Consider the following 12,607-nt stretch of genomic DNA (forward strand, 5'->3'; position numbering starts at 1 on the left):
ATAACTATGGTCACACACACACAAAAAAAGCCCATCATGAACATCGTAAAAATATACCTGAAAATACCTGTGGAGTGTCAGGCTTTGGGGCGGGGTATGGTGGGACTCCGAAAACCTGCAGCATCCCAGTATCAAGTACATCAAGTATCAGGACACCTCTCCATCCGAAACTGACCTCTCCCCTGGCCACGCCCTCTATTTGCTTTTGCAGGAGCAGCGTCAAGCGCAGTGGTTCCCAACCTTTTTTTGTCCCGTTCCCTCTTTTCCGGTCACTATTTTACCTGTGGACCCCTACAACGAAATAGATTAAGCTAACAAAATTATTAGAAGATTTTTCTGCAAATTATGTAGACATTCATGTAAAATTACTTGCACTGTTATGCTTATTAAGATGTAGGTCTGTTATGAAAGCAGACAATGGACCCCTTGAAATTCTTCCATGGACCCCTGGTTGGGAACCACTGGTATAGCGGGGTTTTTCTTTTTACTTTGTTTATTGCCAATGAGCTGCACGTGTTTTATTCAATCTCAATCAATTTCAGTCAATCAGTCTCTCTCTCTCTCTCTCTCTCTCTCTCTCTCTCTCTCTCTCTCTCTCTCTCTCTCTCTCTCTCTCTCTCTCTCTCTCTCTCTCTCTCTCTCTCTCTCTCTCTCTCTCTCTCTCTCTCTCTCTCTCTCTCTCTCTCTCTCGTTCTCTTTCTCTCGAATAAAAGTTTCAATCAGTCAGTCAATCAATCATTCTGTCAGTTAGTTAGTCAGTCAGTCAATCAGTCTATCTACTTACCTAATACCTACCTAACTACTTTCTTACCTATCTGTTTATCTATCTATCAATCTGTCTATCTATCTATCTATCTCTGGTATGGGAAAAATGAGTGCGTGTTACCTATGGAAGTCACTGTTATCAGTCGACTCATTAGGAGGGGGAGGGGCCAGGGTAGGGCAGGAGGGATAAGGGGAGGGGTGAGAAAGGTCGGGATTGTTTCACCTTCCAGCAGGGGGGGGTGAAGAGCAGTAGAGAGGGAGGGGACGACTTTCAGTTGGCCCCCGACTTCAGCAGAAGGCGGGAGTCGTGAACGCCCTATCACCCCCTCACTACTGCCGCTGTCGTTGCTCCTCCCTCTTCTCCTTTCCCCCGAAGCAACCCATCAGGAGTCCACGTAACCCTAGACCGCCCGTGATCATGGAGGTGCTACGGGAATACATCAGCAGTGGGTTTTGTTACAGTTATAGTTGTTTGTTGATGTTATTGTTTGGTTGTCAAGTTCGAGTGCACGTATAGCCGGGAAGTCCACAGAATGTTTGTTTAGAGTTTTGATTGATAGTAGTCAAGGAGATGGTGTTATAGTGTGTGTGTGTGTGTGTGTGTGTGTGTGTGTGTGTGTGTGTGTGTGTGTGTGTGTGTGTGTAAGGATGGAATGGAGTGAAGGAAAAATAGAAGAATAGGAAAGAGAAGCGAGGAGAGTGAGGAAGTATAAAATGAGGTGAGGAGAGGAATACATGCATGGAGGAAGGAAAGAGAGGAATATAAGGAAGAAGGTGTGACGAGAAGGAGGAATGTGAGGAGAGAATGTCATGAGTTTAAACTAAAATAAATCAATAAAAAATGGTAGCGTATACATTGTTTGCTGGTTTCTTTGTATGTATGTTTTTTTCGTGTGTGTGAGAGTACAGCTTCGTATATTACGATTTTGAAAGCGTCCAACTAGGCAATTCATACGCCCGTCGACAGCTTGAAATCATGCGCTGTACATTTTTTCTTTCTTTTAACCATGCGACACAATGCTGGAGTTGAAGAAAAAAAAATACGACCCTCAGTGAACAAACAGCCCCAGTCGTGTAATTCACCACGGCCTGATCGCGAGTTGGACTCGTAATCGCCAGCAGGTACCCTCCCGACAGAGCACGTGCTCATTTAGTCGATCTCTGGGTACTGCCAGGACCTCCCACACCCCATCCCCCTGACTCAAGGGGGGACAGTAACCTCTCCTTGTCAACTGAAAGAATCCGGCCTGAGCGGGCTCAAACCGCCGCCCTGTCAGACCGTGAAGCCTGGCAGAGCAGCGCTCTACCAGTTGCGCCACGAAGAGGTGTGTGTGTGTGTGTGTGTGTGTGTGTGTGTGTGTGTGCAACATCTTCACCGACTCCTTCTGACACTGAAAAAAGAAAAGAAAATTGATACACGCCATTTATTATTTAGCGATGTGATCACTGCTTCATCCTTGACTCCTTTCGTACATTTATCTCAAGACGAGCAGGATGTTATAACATAAACACCTGATAAATGCCATACCACACAAGTGGTTCGGAGCAAGAAGAAAAACTACCCCGTTGAACACGCACTAAACACGCCGTGCGATTAGTGTTCCTTTTTTTTTTTTTTTTAAATGTATGCCTGAATGTATTATGAGTGTTTAAATGTATATCTGAATGTATTATGAATGTTTAAAATTAATGTATGTCTGAATGTATTATGAATGTTTAAATGTATATCTGAATGTATTATGAATGTTTAAAATTAATGTATGTCTGAATGTATTATGAATGTTTAAATGTATGTCTGGATGTATTATAAATGTTTAAATGTATGTCTGAATGTATTATGAATGTTTAAATGTATGTCTGAATGTATCATGAATGTTTAAATGTATGTCTGAATGTATTATGAATGTTTAAATGTATTATGAATGTTTAAATGTATGTCTGAATGTATTATGAATGTTTAAATGTATGTCTGAATGTATTATGAATGTTTAAATGTATGTCTGAATGTATCATGAATGTTTAAATGTATGTCTGAATGTATTATGAATGTTTAAATGTATGTCTGAATGTATTATGAATGTTTAAATGTATGTCTGAATGTATTATGAATGTTTAAATGTCTGAATGTATTATGAATATTTAAATGTATGTCTGAATGTATTGTGCGTGTGTTGCAGGGGTCAGCGATGCGGTGGAGGAGGCGGCGGAGGGCGTGGAGGCGTGGGTACTGGTGGTGCTGACGGCGGGAGTCACGCTGGGCTCCATCACGCTGCTGGACCTGTACCGCGCAAGGCAAGGTGGGTCACACACACACACACACACACACACACACACACACACACACTCAGACCAACCAACCAACAAACACAAGTAGCTGCTTCACCGTGATATTAATGCTTCGTGTATTTGAATAACTAATAACTCTCTCTCTCTCTCTCTCTCTCTCTCTCTCTCTCTCTCTCTCTCTCTCTCTCTCTCTCAGACGTGTACCAGTCAGTCCGGCAGTGGGTGTTCCTAATGGTCCGTCGCATCCCCGCCGTCAGGAGAGAGATCTCGCGCCAACTTGATCAGACGCGGAGTGGTGAGTTACACGGCCTTGTCACCACACGAGGGTCACTGCACAACACGTCATCACACACCGCTGACACCCTGCACACACCACACACCGCTGATACTCACCACATCACCACACGACGCTCACCACACAACGCTGATACTCTTTAAAACACTCACCACCACCGTTGCCAGAGATCGTACTCAGAGCCTCGTATTTACCGGTTTCTGAGCCAAAGCTACTGAAAAAAACACCAATAATTAACCATTTTAACGATAAGCAGGTCTGGGCGTGAGAGAGACTTAGGAGTCCTAGTGAGCGCTGACCTCCGTCCTAGGGCTCAATGCATTCAGGCTAAAAATCGGGCAAACAGAGTACTTGGTTTCATCTCAAGGAGCGTAAGCAATAGGAGCGCTGAAGTCATCCTCAAACTTTACTTAGCACTAGTTAGACCTCATCTCGATTATGCAGTTCAGTTCTGGTCCCCTTACTATATAATGGATATCAAGATGTTAGAATCTGTACAGAGGAGGATGACAAAGATGATTCAGGGGGTGAGAAACTTGCCTTATGAAGACAGGCTGAAGCATTTAAATCTACACTCTCTAGAAAGGCGAAGGTTGCGAGGAGACTTGATCGAAGTCTATAAATGGATGAAGGGCTTTAATAAAGGGGATGTCAATAAGATTTTGATAGTAAAAGAGCCAGGTAGGACGCGTAGCAAAGGTCTTAAGTTAGACAAATTCAGATTTAACAAAGACATAGGCAAGAATTGGTTCACCAATAGAGTGGTGGACGAATGGAACAGGCTTGGGAGCCATGTTGTGGGTGCCAATACCGTAGATACATTCAAGAAGAGGTTAGATAAAGCCATGGATGGTGAGGTAAGGTGGGGTTGAGTGTACAGGAGCTGCCATGTATAGGCCAACCGGCCTCTTGCAGACTCCTTACGTTCTTATGTTCTTATGTTCTTATGACAATCTGGCAACGTTGAGAGATGTCAGCGAGGTCAGCGTTATTTGATTATCGCACGCAGCACATTGTATTTTCCAGCTTCTGACCCCATAACTATTGCAAAAAGCAGCAATAATTAAAGATTTTTACAATAACTATAAATTGGTGTGGTTATATGTGTGGGTGTGATAGTTTTGGGTCGGAAATCGGCGAGTATAATTTCCTCCTGAGCACGACAGTATGGTAACGTTGGGCCAACCTGAGGAGCGCCAGCCCGTCAGGTGTAGCCTATCATAGTTCTTGTCTTTCGGCGTTAGTGATCTACGTCTCTTCATTACTGCCGGGGGAGGAAAATGCGCTCCATCTCATTGTCCCGGAAGGCTACGCGTGCTAAATTTTTAAACACCACCATTGAGTACTCGTATAACTAGATGAAGCCAGCCCGTCAGGTGTGGCCTTTCATAGTTCTTGTCTTTCGGCGTTAGTGATCTCCATCTCTCCATTACTGCCGGGGGAGGAAAATGCTCTCCATCTCAGTATCCAGAAAGGCCATGCATACTAAATTTTGAAACACCGTGCACCATTGAGTATAACTAGATGAAGCCAGCCCGTCAGGTGTGGCCTTTCATAGTTCTTGTCTTTCGGCGTTAGTGATCTCCATCTCTTCATTACTGCCGGGGGGGGTTGGGGGGGGGAGAGGATGCACTCCATCTCATTATCCCGGAAGGCCATGCGTGCTAAATTTTGAAACAACGTGCACCATTGAGTATAACTAGATGAAGCCATAATACCAAACATAATTCCATATTCATAAATGCATCGGGTTCCCATTAGCCTACAACTATTTTTTAAGGCCACAGAGATGATTGACCGTATTTTCATGGGTTATTTTCCCGGTTCAGGATGCAAAAGTCGTTTACATCCATCAGTCGGGCTACAAAACAGTCAGTGAAGATCCGAGAACTCATACGATAGGCTTTTCAAACAGACGTATACTGAGGTGACGATACATATAAGAATACAGGCTATAATTACCATGTATTAATTATGTATCAAAATATGAGGAATTGACCTTTCTAGCTGGGATTACAGAATGTACCTTCACCGGTGTGTGTGTGTGTGTGTGTGTGTGTGTGTTGGAGGGCCAATGTTCTAATCACGTATCAACTGCCTGTTCGTTTGTGATGTATGCCGCCCTCCTCTCTCCCTCCCTTCCACTCACAGCCTTTCCCTCCCTCTCACTCTTCCCTCCTTCCCTCCCCCTCATCCACCCTCCCTCCCTCTCTCCCACTCACTCATCACCCTTCCTTCCCATACAGAGATCGAGAATAAGATGTTCAACACAGATACCGGGGGCCTGCCGCCGATGCACGCACTGCCCCGCGTCGGCTGGACCGGGGAGGAGGTGGTCGCCGCCGCCACGAAGGTGCTCGGCGCTGGTGAGTCCGGATGTTGTTACTCGTCTGCCTGGGAGTGATCACCTTGTCGTGGCGGTTTGCTTCCGTTCACACACTGTTCATGCTTGTACTTGAAGGGTCGTATTAAAAGACATATCGCCCCCTAAGAACACATAATTGAAGAGGCTTTCGTAGGAGTTGTGAGCATTTCCAGGGGTAGTTTTATGACCCTGGTGGTAGTTTGACCCTTCTTCTGTACCCTGAGCCTAAAAAAACCCTTATTAGAACCTGATTGATCCCCCCTTTGACCTTTAGAAATAGCTGATGTGAGAAGCGAAACTGTCTTATGATACCAACCTAGTCACGTGGATCCAGCCGCTATTTCTCCTCAGCTTTAGCCACGTGCAGCTATACCGTATGCACATAACTTTACTTACTTTTCTTAATAGCTTTGGAAGTCTGGATAGTGTCACTTGTCTGTCAGGGAGAAGAACGAAATCTTGTCGTGGCTGCTTCTTGCCATTCAGACTTTTCTTGCTTGGCCCGGCATCTATTTTCTTCAGCTTCATTTTTTAGAGGTGAAGGCTTGGCTCCGTATTCTTAAACGTATACAGGGCTACCGTCATCGTTACCAGATTATCGTATCCACCATTGTATTTACCGTTTTCAGACACTTAACTATAGCAAAAATACACTAATAATTAAACCTTTCAACGGTAACTATAAATAAATGTAGTTATTGGAGTGGAGGAGACAGTTTTTGGGTCGGGAATCGGAAAACATAAGAGGCTAAGTACGACAGTATGGTAACGCTGAGCCTCCCGTTACAACTTTTTTCCATGGCCACAGAGAAGATTAACTGGATTTTCGGGGGTGATTTTCCTGTTCAAGATGCAGAAGACGTATAAAACTATCACCAGCATCACAAAAACAGCCCATGAGAATCCCTGCAACTTTTACGAGAGGGCTTTCAAACAGGCAAACAGGTGCAGAGGCGTTTAAGTAAGAATACGGGCGTTGGTTTTCCCCTCAGCTGTGTTACGTATCTGGTACTCGTCCAGGCAGTGTCAATAGGCTCAACATTACTCAAATATAACAAGAGGCGGGTCCTAATGATGAAGCAGTGGCCGAGTGGAGTCCCTGAGGGCAGGCCTTTGACATTGCTGGTCTTTGGTCAGCTTTTGTCGCCTCGCCTCAGGTCATGCTGGGTCATCACCGCCAGAAATAACAACAGTATGCGTTTAGACCAGCGTTGCCAGATTATCGTACTCACCACATCGTCTTTATTACTTTTAAGCCTCAAACTCTCGTACCTACACAAATAACGATAGAAAATTGAAGTTAGCGTTAAAACTCATATTTATTGATGTTTGTTTGTTTGTTTTTGCATTCGTTATTGGTCAGAAACTACGAAAATGCAATGCGATGAGTACGATAATTTGGTAACGCTGGTTTAGCCCTCGGGTAGGAGAATTGCTATTACTCTTCTCCATTGCCATTTCACTTTGTCGCCACTGTTAACGAAATACCTGCATATGTTACAGTTAATTTCCGAGCACCATTTTTTCTTCTCTCCCACTGTTTCAAATTTCCACTCCCTACTCTCTGTATGTATCTTGGCTCCTCCTGTCCCTCGCTGGCACCGTGTTCTCACCTCCGCGCAGGAAAGTACGACTGGAAGCAAGGCCGCATATCTGGAGGGGCGTTTAGCGGGACGAAGGATGCCCTGACGAAGCTACTGACGGAGGTGTACGGCCGCTACGCTCTCTCCAACCCCCTGCACAGCGACATCTTCCCCGGGGTGCGCAAAATGGAGGCTGAGATTGTGAAGATGACCCTTGACCTCTTCCACGGCGATAAGGAGGCTTGTGGCTGCGTGAGTGGTCTTGTTTTTTGTTGGGTGTTTTGAGGGAGGGTAAAGTAAAGTAAAGGTAAAGTAAGGTAAGGTAAAACAAGGTGAGGTAAGGTAAAGTAAGGTAAAGTAAGATAAGGTAAGGTGAAGTAAAGTAAGGTAAAGTAAGGATGTTAATAGGCAGAGACGAAAGAGTTTGACCAGGGAGGGTGTCAGCACGGAAGCACAGTTTTTAAGGACAATAGGAGGCACTCATCAGGTCCATTAGCCTTCTGAGAGTTGAGGCCAGAGAGGGCATAGAAAACATCATTATGAAGAATCTTAATAACGGGCATAAAGGAGTCAGAGGGGGGATGAGTAGGAGGAGCCTTGTCAAATATGTGTCCTGGGCGCCGAAAGGTTTGAGAATGTGGCCCGTGGCAGGACTAGGAAGAGGAGGACCTTAGTGACTGACGTGGCTCCTCTGGCGTGTTCCAGATGACGACGGGCGGGTCTGAGAGTCTCCTGCTGGCGGTGAAGGCGGCGCGGGACTGGTGCAGGGAGGAGAAAGGCATCACGCGGCCGGAGATGGTCCTCTGCTACACGGGCCACGCAGGGTTCGATAAGGCCGCCAGTATTCTCGCCATCAAGCTGCGTAAGGTCAGTGTGACGAACTCTGTCCCTCCATTTCTATTTTTTTTATAGCAAAAGGATCAGCTCAAAGGGAAATACAAGTAATGATAAGTTTAGAAGAGTGTCCAAAAGAGAGATTAGTTTCGGGTGGAGAGGTGTCTTGATACTCTTTCTATATACTCACGTCCTCTTTCCTCGCCCTCCTCCTCTCTCTCTACCTGCCTCGTCTCTAATAGTAATGGTAATAAAAGGTGATGCTGAGCGAAGGTGCGACTTATTTTTCAGGTGGCGATGGATCCAGTGACGGGCAAGGTTGATCTGCGGGCCATGCGACGGGCCATCACCTCGAACACTGTGATGGTGAGATAGATAGATAGTTAGATAGTTAGTTAGTTAGTAAGTAAGTAAATAAGTAAGTAAGTAAGTAAACAAGTAAGTAAGCAAGTAAATAAGTAAGTTAGTTAAATAGTTAGTGAGTTAGTTAAATAAATAGCTAGATAGATTAATAGATAGATAGATAGATAGATAGATAGATAATGTGTGTGTGTGTGTGTGTGTGTGTGTGTGTGTGTGTGTGTAGCCAAAGCAAGACACGAACACGGCGCCCCTAACATCGAACATCCCCCTCCCCCCACCCCGCACCCCCACCCCTCCTCCCCTCGCCGTACAGTTGGTAGCCTCGGCGCCGAACTTCCCCCACGGCATCATCGACGACGTGGAGGCCGTGGGGGCGCTGGGGCAGGCGTGGAACATCCCGGTGCACGTGGACTGCTGTATGGGCGGCTTCCTCCTGCCCTTCATGGAGGCCGCAGGATACCCACCGCCGCCCTTCGACTTCCGCGTCCCCGGCGTCACGAGCATCTCCGCCGACACTCACAAGGTAGGGAGAGTCAATGTTTTGCCCTCCTGTTATTGTAAGTTAGCGGTCAGCCCTTGTATGATCTGTGTCCCGAAAATATGCCAGTCAAAAAGTTTAATTTGTTATATTTATAAGAATTGGGTTGTTTTATAGAAAAGTCACAGTATCTAAAGGCGAAGTAATTATACCTTTTGCTCTATGTCTTAAAAAAAAAACTAAAGTAAAACTGAAACGAGAAATAAAAGGCGAAACAAAACAGAACTTATACCAAACTTAAACTTACGCAAAACTTAAAGAAAGCAGACTTAAATCAAACTTACGTAGACTTAAACCAAACCTAAAACTTGAGGAAAATAAAGATAACTAACTTGAAAAAATAAATAAACAAGCTTAAACGAAACAAACATAAACCAGACAAACTTGAACGAAACAAACAAAACTTTAACCAAAAAATCAAATACCACACTGTTTGCCCTACCTGTACCTAATGTCTTGTCCTCCCCCTTCACCAGTACGGCCAGGCGCCCAAGGGGTCCAGCGTGCTTATGTACCGCAGCCCCGAGTTCCTCCACCACCAGTACTTCGTGACGCCCAACTGGCCAGGCGGCATCTACGCCACCTCAGGAGTGCCGGGCTCGAGGGCAGGCGGTGAGTACTGGCCCACTGACAAGGGAAGCAGGACCTCATTTTGGCAGCAGGAGGCAGGGGCGAGCAGTGACAAAGCCTTCTTTATCCTTTATCCTTTTCCTTTTATGACCTCTGCGTCGTTTTGAATCTGTTTATCACTTCTATGTAAACCATGTGACGTGTATACTTCGGCAGGGCTGGTGGCGGTGTGCTGGGCGGTGATGCTTTACATCGGCCTGGAGGGCTACACTACGGCCACCAGGGACATCATCGCCACCGCCAGGAAGCTGAAGGATCAGTAAGTGACTCGAGAACACAGAGGTGGCCAAGGATTCGAAACTCCATAGTGGTGGCTTTGGGTGGGAAGTCTCTATATTTCTCCTCACCATCCTCCTTCTCCCTCTCAAGGCTAAAGAAGGAGTCTGACCGTATAATATATGAGAGGAGAAGGAGGAGATACGCAGAAGCTACGAACTAGACTGAAAAGACATGGCATGAAAACTAGGAACCGTTGCAAAGGCGTTACTCCACAGGCATCATCATCATCATCATCATCTCCCCCTTCGACAGGCTGAGACAGGTGCCCGAGGTGGAGCTCTTCGGCGACCCCCTCACCTCCATAGTCGCCTTCCGCACCAACGGCGTGAACATCCTCACCGTCGGGGACATCCTCACCTCCCGGGGCTGGCACCTCACCTTCCTGCAGTGTCCGCCAGGGTGAGAGAGAGAGAGAGAGAGAGAGAGAGAGAGAGAGAGAGAGAGAATATTGAGGAGGAGGGAGGTAGCCGCTAGGATGAGGAGAGAGAGAGAGAGAGAGAGAGAGAGAGAGAGAGAGAGAGAATATTGGAGGGAGGTAGCCGCTAGGATGAGGAGAGAGAGAGAGAGAGAGAGAGAGAGAGAGAGAGAGAGAGAGAGAGAGAGAGAGAGAGAGAGAGAGAGAGCGTTATCGTTATCACTCTCTTATCTTCAACATAACTGGGTGGAATGTGCTTGTCATTAACCTTCAGAATCGTGTCATGATAAGTTATTATTTGTTTTTCCTCAGAACTTTGAACACAATTGCTGATATTTTCATATCACTAACCATGCAGCTACTTACTTCTCTTTTTCTCAATTTATAGCATATTTTGACCGTTAGAATTACATCCCCAAAATTTAGCGGTCATGATACGTGGGTCTGTATTCGCTTCCACACGTCACACCAACCACTTCCACAGGCCGAAAAGGAGGTCAATCGGGTTCTAATACATGTTTTATTTATGTTCACGGTCACGGGTCAAACTACCACCAGGGTCATTAAACTACCCCTGGAAATCACATGTGCTTGCGCGACGAAATGTTTAGAGTGACCTTATAGCCTCATCATCAACACGCACATGTTAAATCATTGGGTATTGTTTTTAACCAGCCAGTTTTTAATTCTTACTTTGCTGTCACTCGCATGCTTTTTTTAAACGTCGTATCAGTCTTCCCCCCAATGGTAGTCTTCACACACACAAAAAACAATGTTCTGAGCCCTTACATAGATCTTGGTTCTTAATACGACAGTCTGGTAACGCTGGTGTCCTTCTTGTCCTCCCCAGCCTGCACCTCTGCCTGACCAGCCTGCAGACCCGGGAAGGACTCGTGGAGGAGCTCGTCAGCGACCTGCGGAAGGCGATTGAGGACGTTCGGGTCAATCCTACGCCCGTGGAAGGCCTCGTGAGTATTACTATTTTATCTGCATGTGACTGGATGTTTATATTTCTTTTACGATTGATTGAATGTTTGATGGTGTACTGTTGCGAATGTGTTTTTATTTATTTACTTTATTTTTTTACATTAATATTTGTATTATTTTTTGTATTTCTCTGTCTGTTTATCTGCATGTGACTGGATGTTATATTTCTTTTAAAACTGATTGAATGTTTGATGGTGTACTGCTGCGAATGTTCTTTTTTTTTTTTTTTTTACATTTTTATTTACGTACATTAGTTTTTTGGATTTCTCTGTCTTTCTATCTGTCGCCTCACATTCAACATAGCCTATCTGCAGTCGTATACGTAATAAAGAGAAGCTGCTAAGACTTAAGTATAGCCGCAGATAATTTCCCAGCCTCTCCACCTCCACGCCTCCCTCACCGATGTCTTTCCCTTACACCGCTGCAGGGAAAGGTGTATGGCACAGCGGCAGGCATCCCGGACAAGTCACTGCTGGGCGACACTGCCAAAATGTTCCTCGGCTGCTACTACGACACCCTGAGCAAACCCATTCAGACCAACGGCGTCCACCCGCCAGCTCCCGCGAAGTGACGGAGGAGCCTCTTGTCACGCTTATTGGCCACCCCGGCCCCCCCCCCCCCCCCCCGCCCACTCACCATTTCGGCACTTCCCCTTTCTCTCTACCCACTCTTGACTCACCGCTTCCAGATACTCGCTTTCACCTACTCACGCCCTCCTCAGGTACCTTGGGAATTTAATTTATATCCGCATTTTCAAGCATTTCAGGGCTTACACACCCACATGTGAGAATGGTTTAGTAAGGGTTGTGTTTAAATTTCCAGCTGTATTTGTATGAGTTTAGTGATAGTGTAATAAGGGTTCTGCACCATGAATATGAAAACACTCGACTGATCTCTTTGTGGACTTTGAGAATAGTTGTGAGAGTCCAAAGCGTCTGAGAATTCCAGGCTATGAATATGTGTGTCTAATGGCCTGTTGTGGCACGCTCTCGTTTCCCCTGTAGACATACGCCATGATGTGCCTTCAGGGTCGTATTGGTAGGACTCATGATTGCTCGTACATCTTCTATTATAAAATCCATACTGAATGAAAAGATGATTAATAAAATACAAATATTCCATCGTTTTTAATTATCATAAGAAATTTCAGTCTGCTATTCCTCCATGGAAACGCTTCTCTAATTTTTTTTTTTCAGAGCTTGTCGGTTAAACTCCATTTTTTTTGCATTCTTAATATATGTAACTGAAAAAAAAAAATGATCTGACC

At 45.4% G+C, this 12,607-nt stretch overlaps 1 protein-coding gene across 1 annotated transcript; it reads left to right on the top strand.

The window, feature by feature from the left end:
* Positions 1-1,024: 1,024 nt before the first annotated feature.
* On the top strand, positions 1,025-12,459 carry LOC127007065 (sphingosine-1-phosphate lyase-like). The gene is made up of 13 exons (XM_050877593.1): positions 1,025-1,211; positions 2,943-3,062; positions 3,248-3,346; positions 5,593-5,712; positions 7,335-7,546; positions 8,000-8,161; positions 8,420-8,494; positions 8,805-9,014; positions 9,506-9,641; positions 9,816-9,918; positions 10,191-10,337; positions 11,204-11,321; positions 11,768-12,459. Exons 1-13 carry the CDS (start codon positions 1,184-1,186, stop codon positions 11,909-11,911), a joined length of 1,674 nt encoding a protein of 557 aa, XP_050733550.1. The 5' UTR covers positions 1,025-1,183; the 3' UTR covers positions 11,912-12,459.
* The last annotated feature ends 148 nt before the right edge of the window (positions 12,460-12,607 follow it).

This window comes from Eriocheir sinensis, chromosome 34 (genome assembly GCF_024679095.1).
Source record: "Eriocheir sinensis breed Jianghai 21 chromosome 34, ASM2467909v1, whole genome shotgun sequence".
Taxonomy (NCBI): Eukaryota; Metazoa; Arthropoda; class Malacostraca; order Decapoda; family Varunidae; genus Eriocheir; species Eriocheir sinensis.

What these genes read in the sequence shown, in the direction of transcription:
- LOC127007065 (XM_050877593.1), top strand. Translation starts at nt 1,184, where the DNA reads ATGGAGGTGCTACGGGAATACATCAGCA. An exon ending in GCCGGGCTCGAGGGCAGGCG is followed by an intron (nt 9,642 to 9,815) that starts GTGAGTACTGGC and finishes ATACTTCGGCAG; the next exon opens with GGCTGGTGGCGGTGTGCTGG. An exon ending in TTCCTGCAGTGTCCGCCAGG is followed by an intron (nt 10,338 to 11,203) that starts GTGAGAGAGAGA and finishes TGTCCTCCCCAG; the next exon opens with CCTGCACCTCTGCCTGACCA.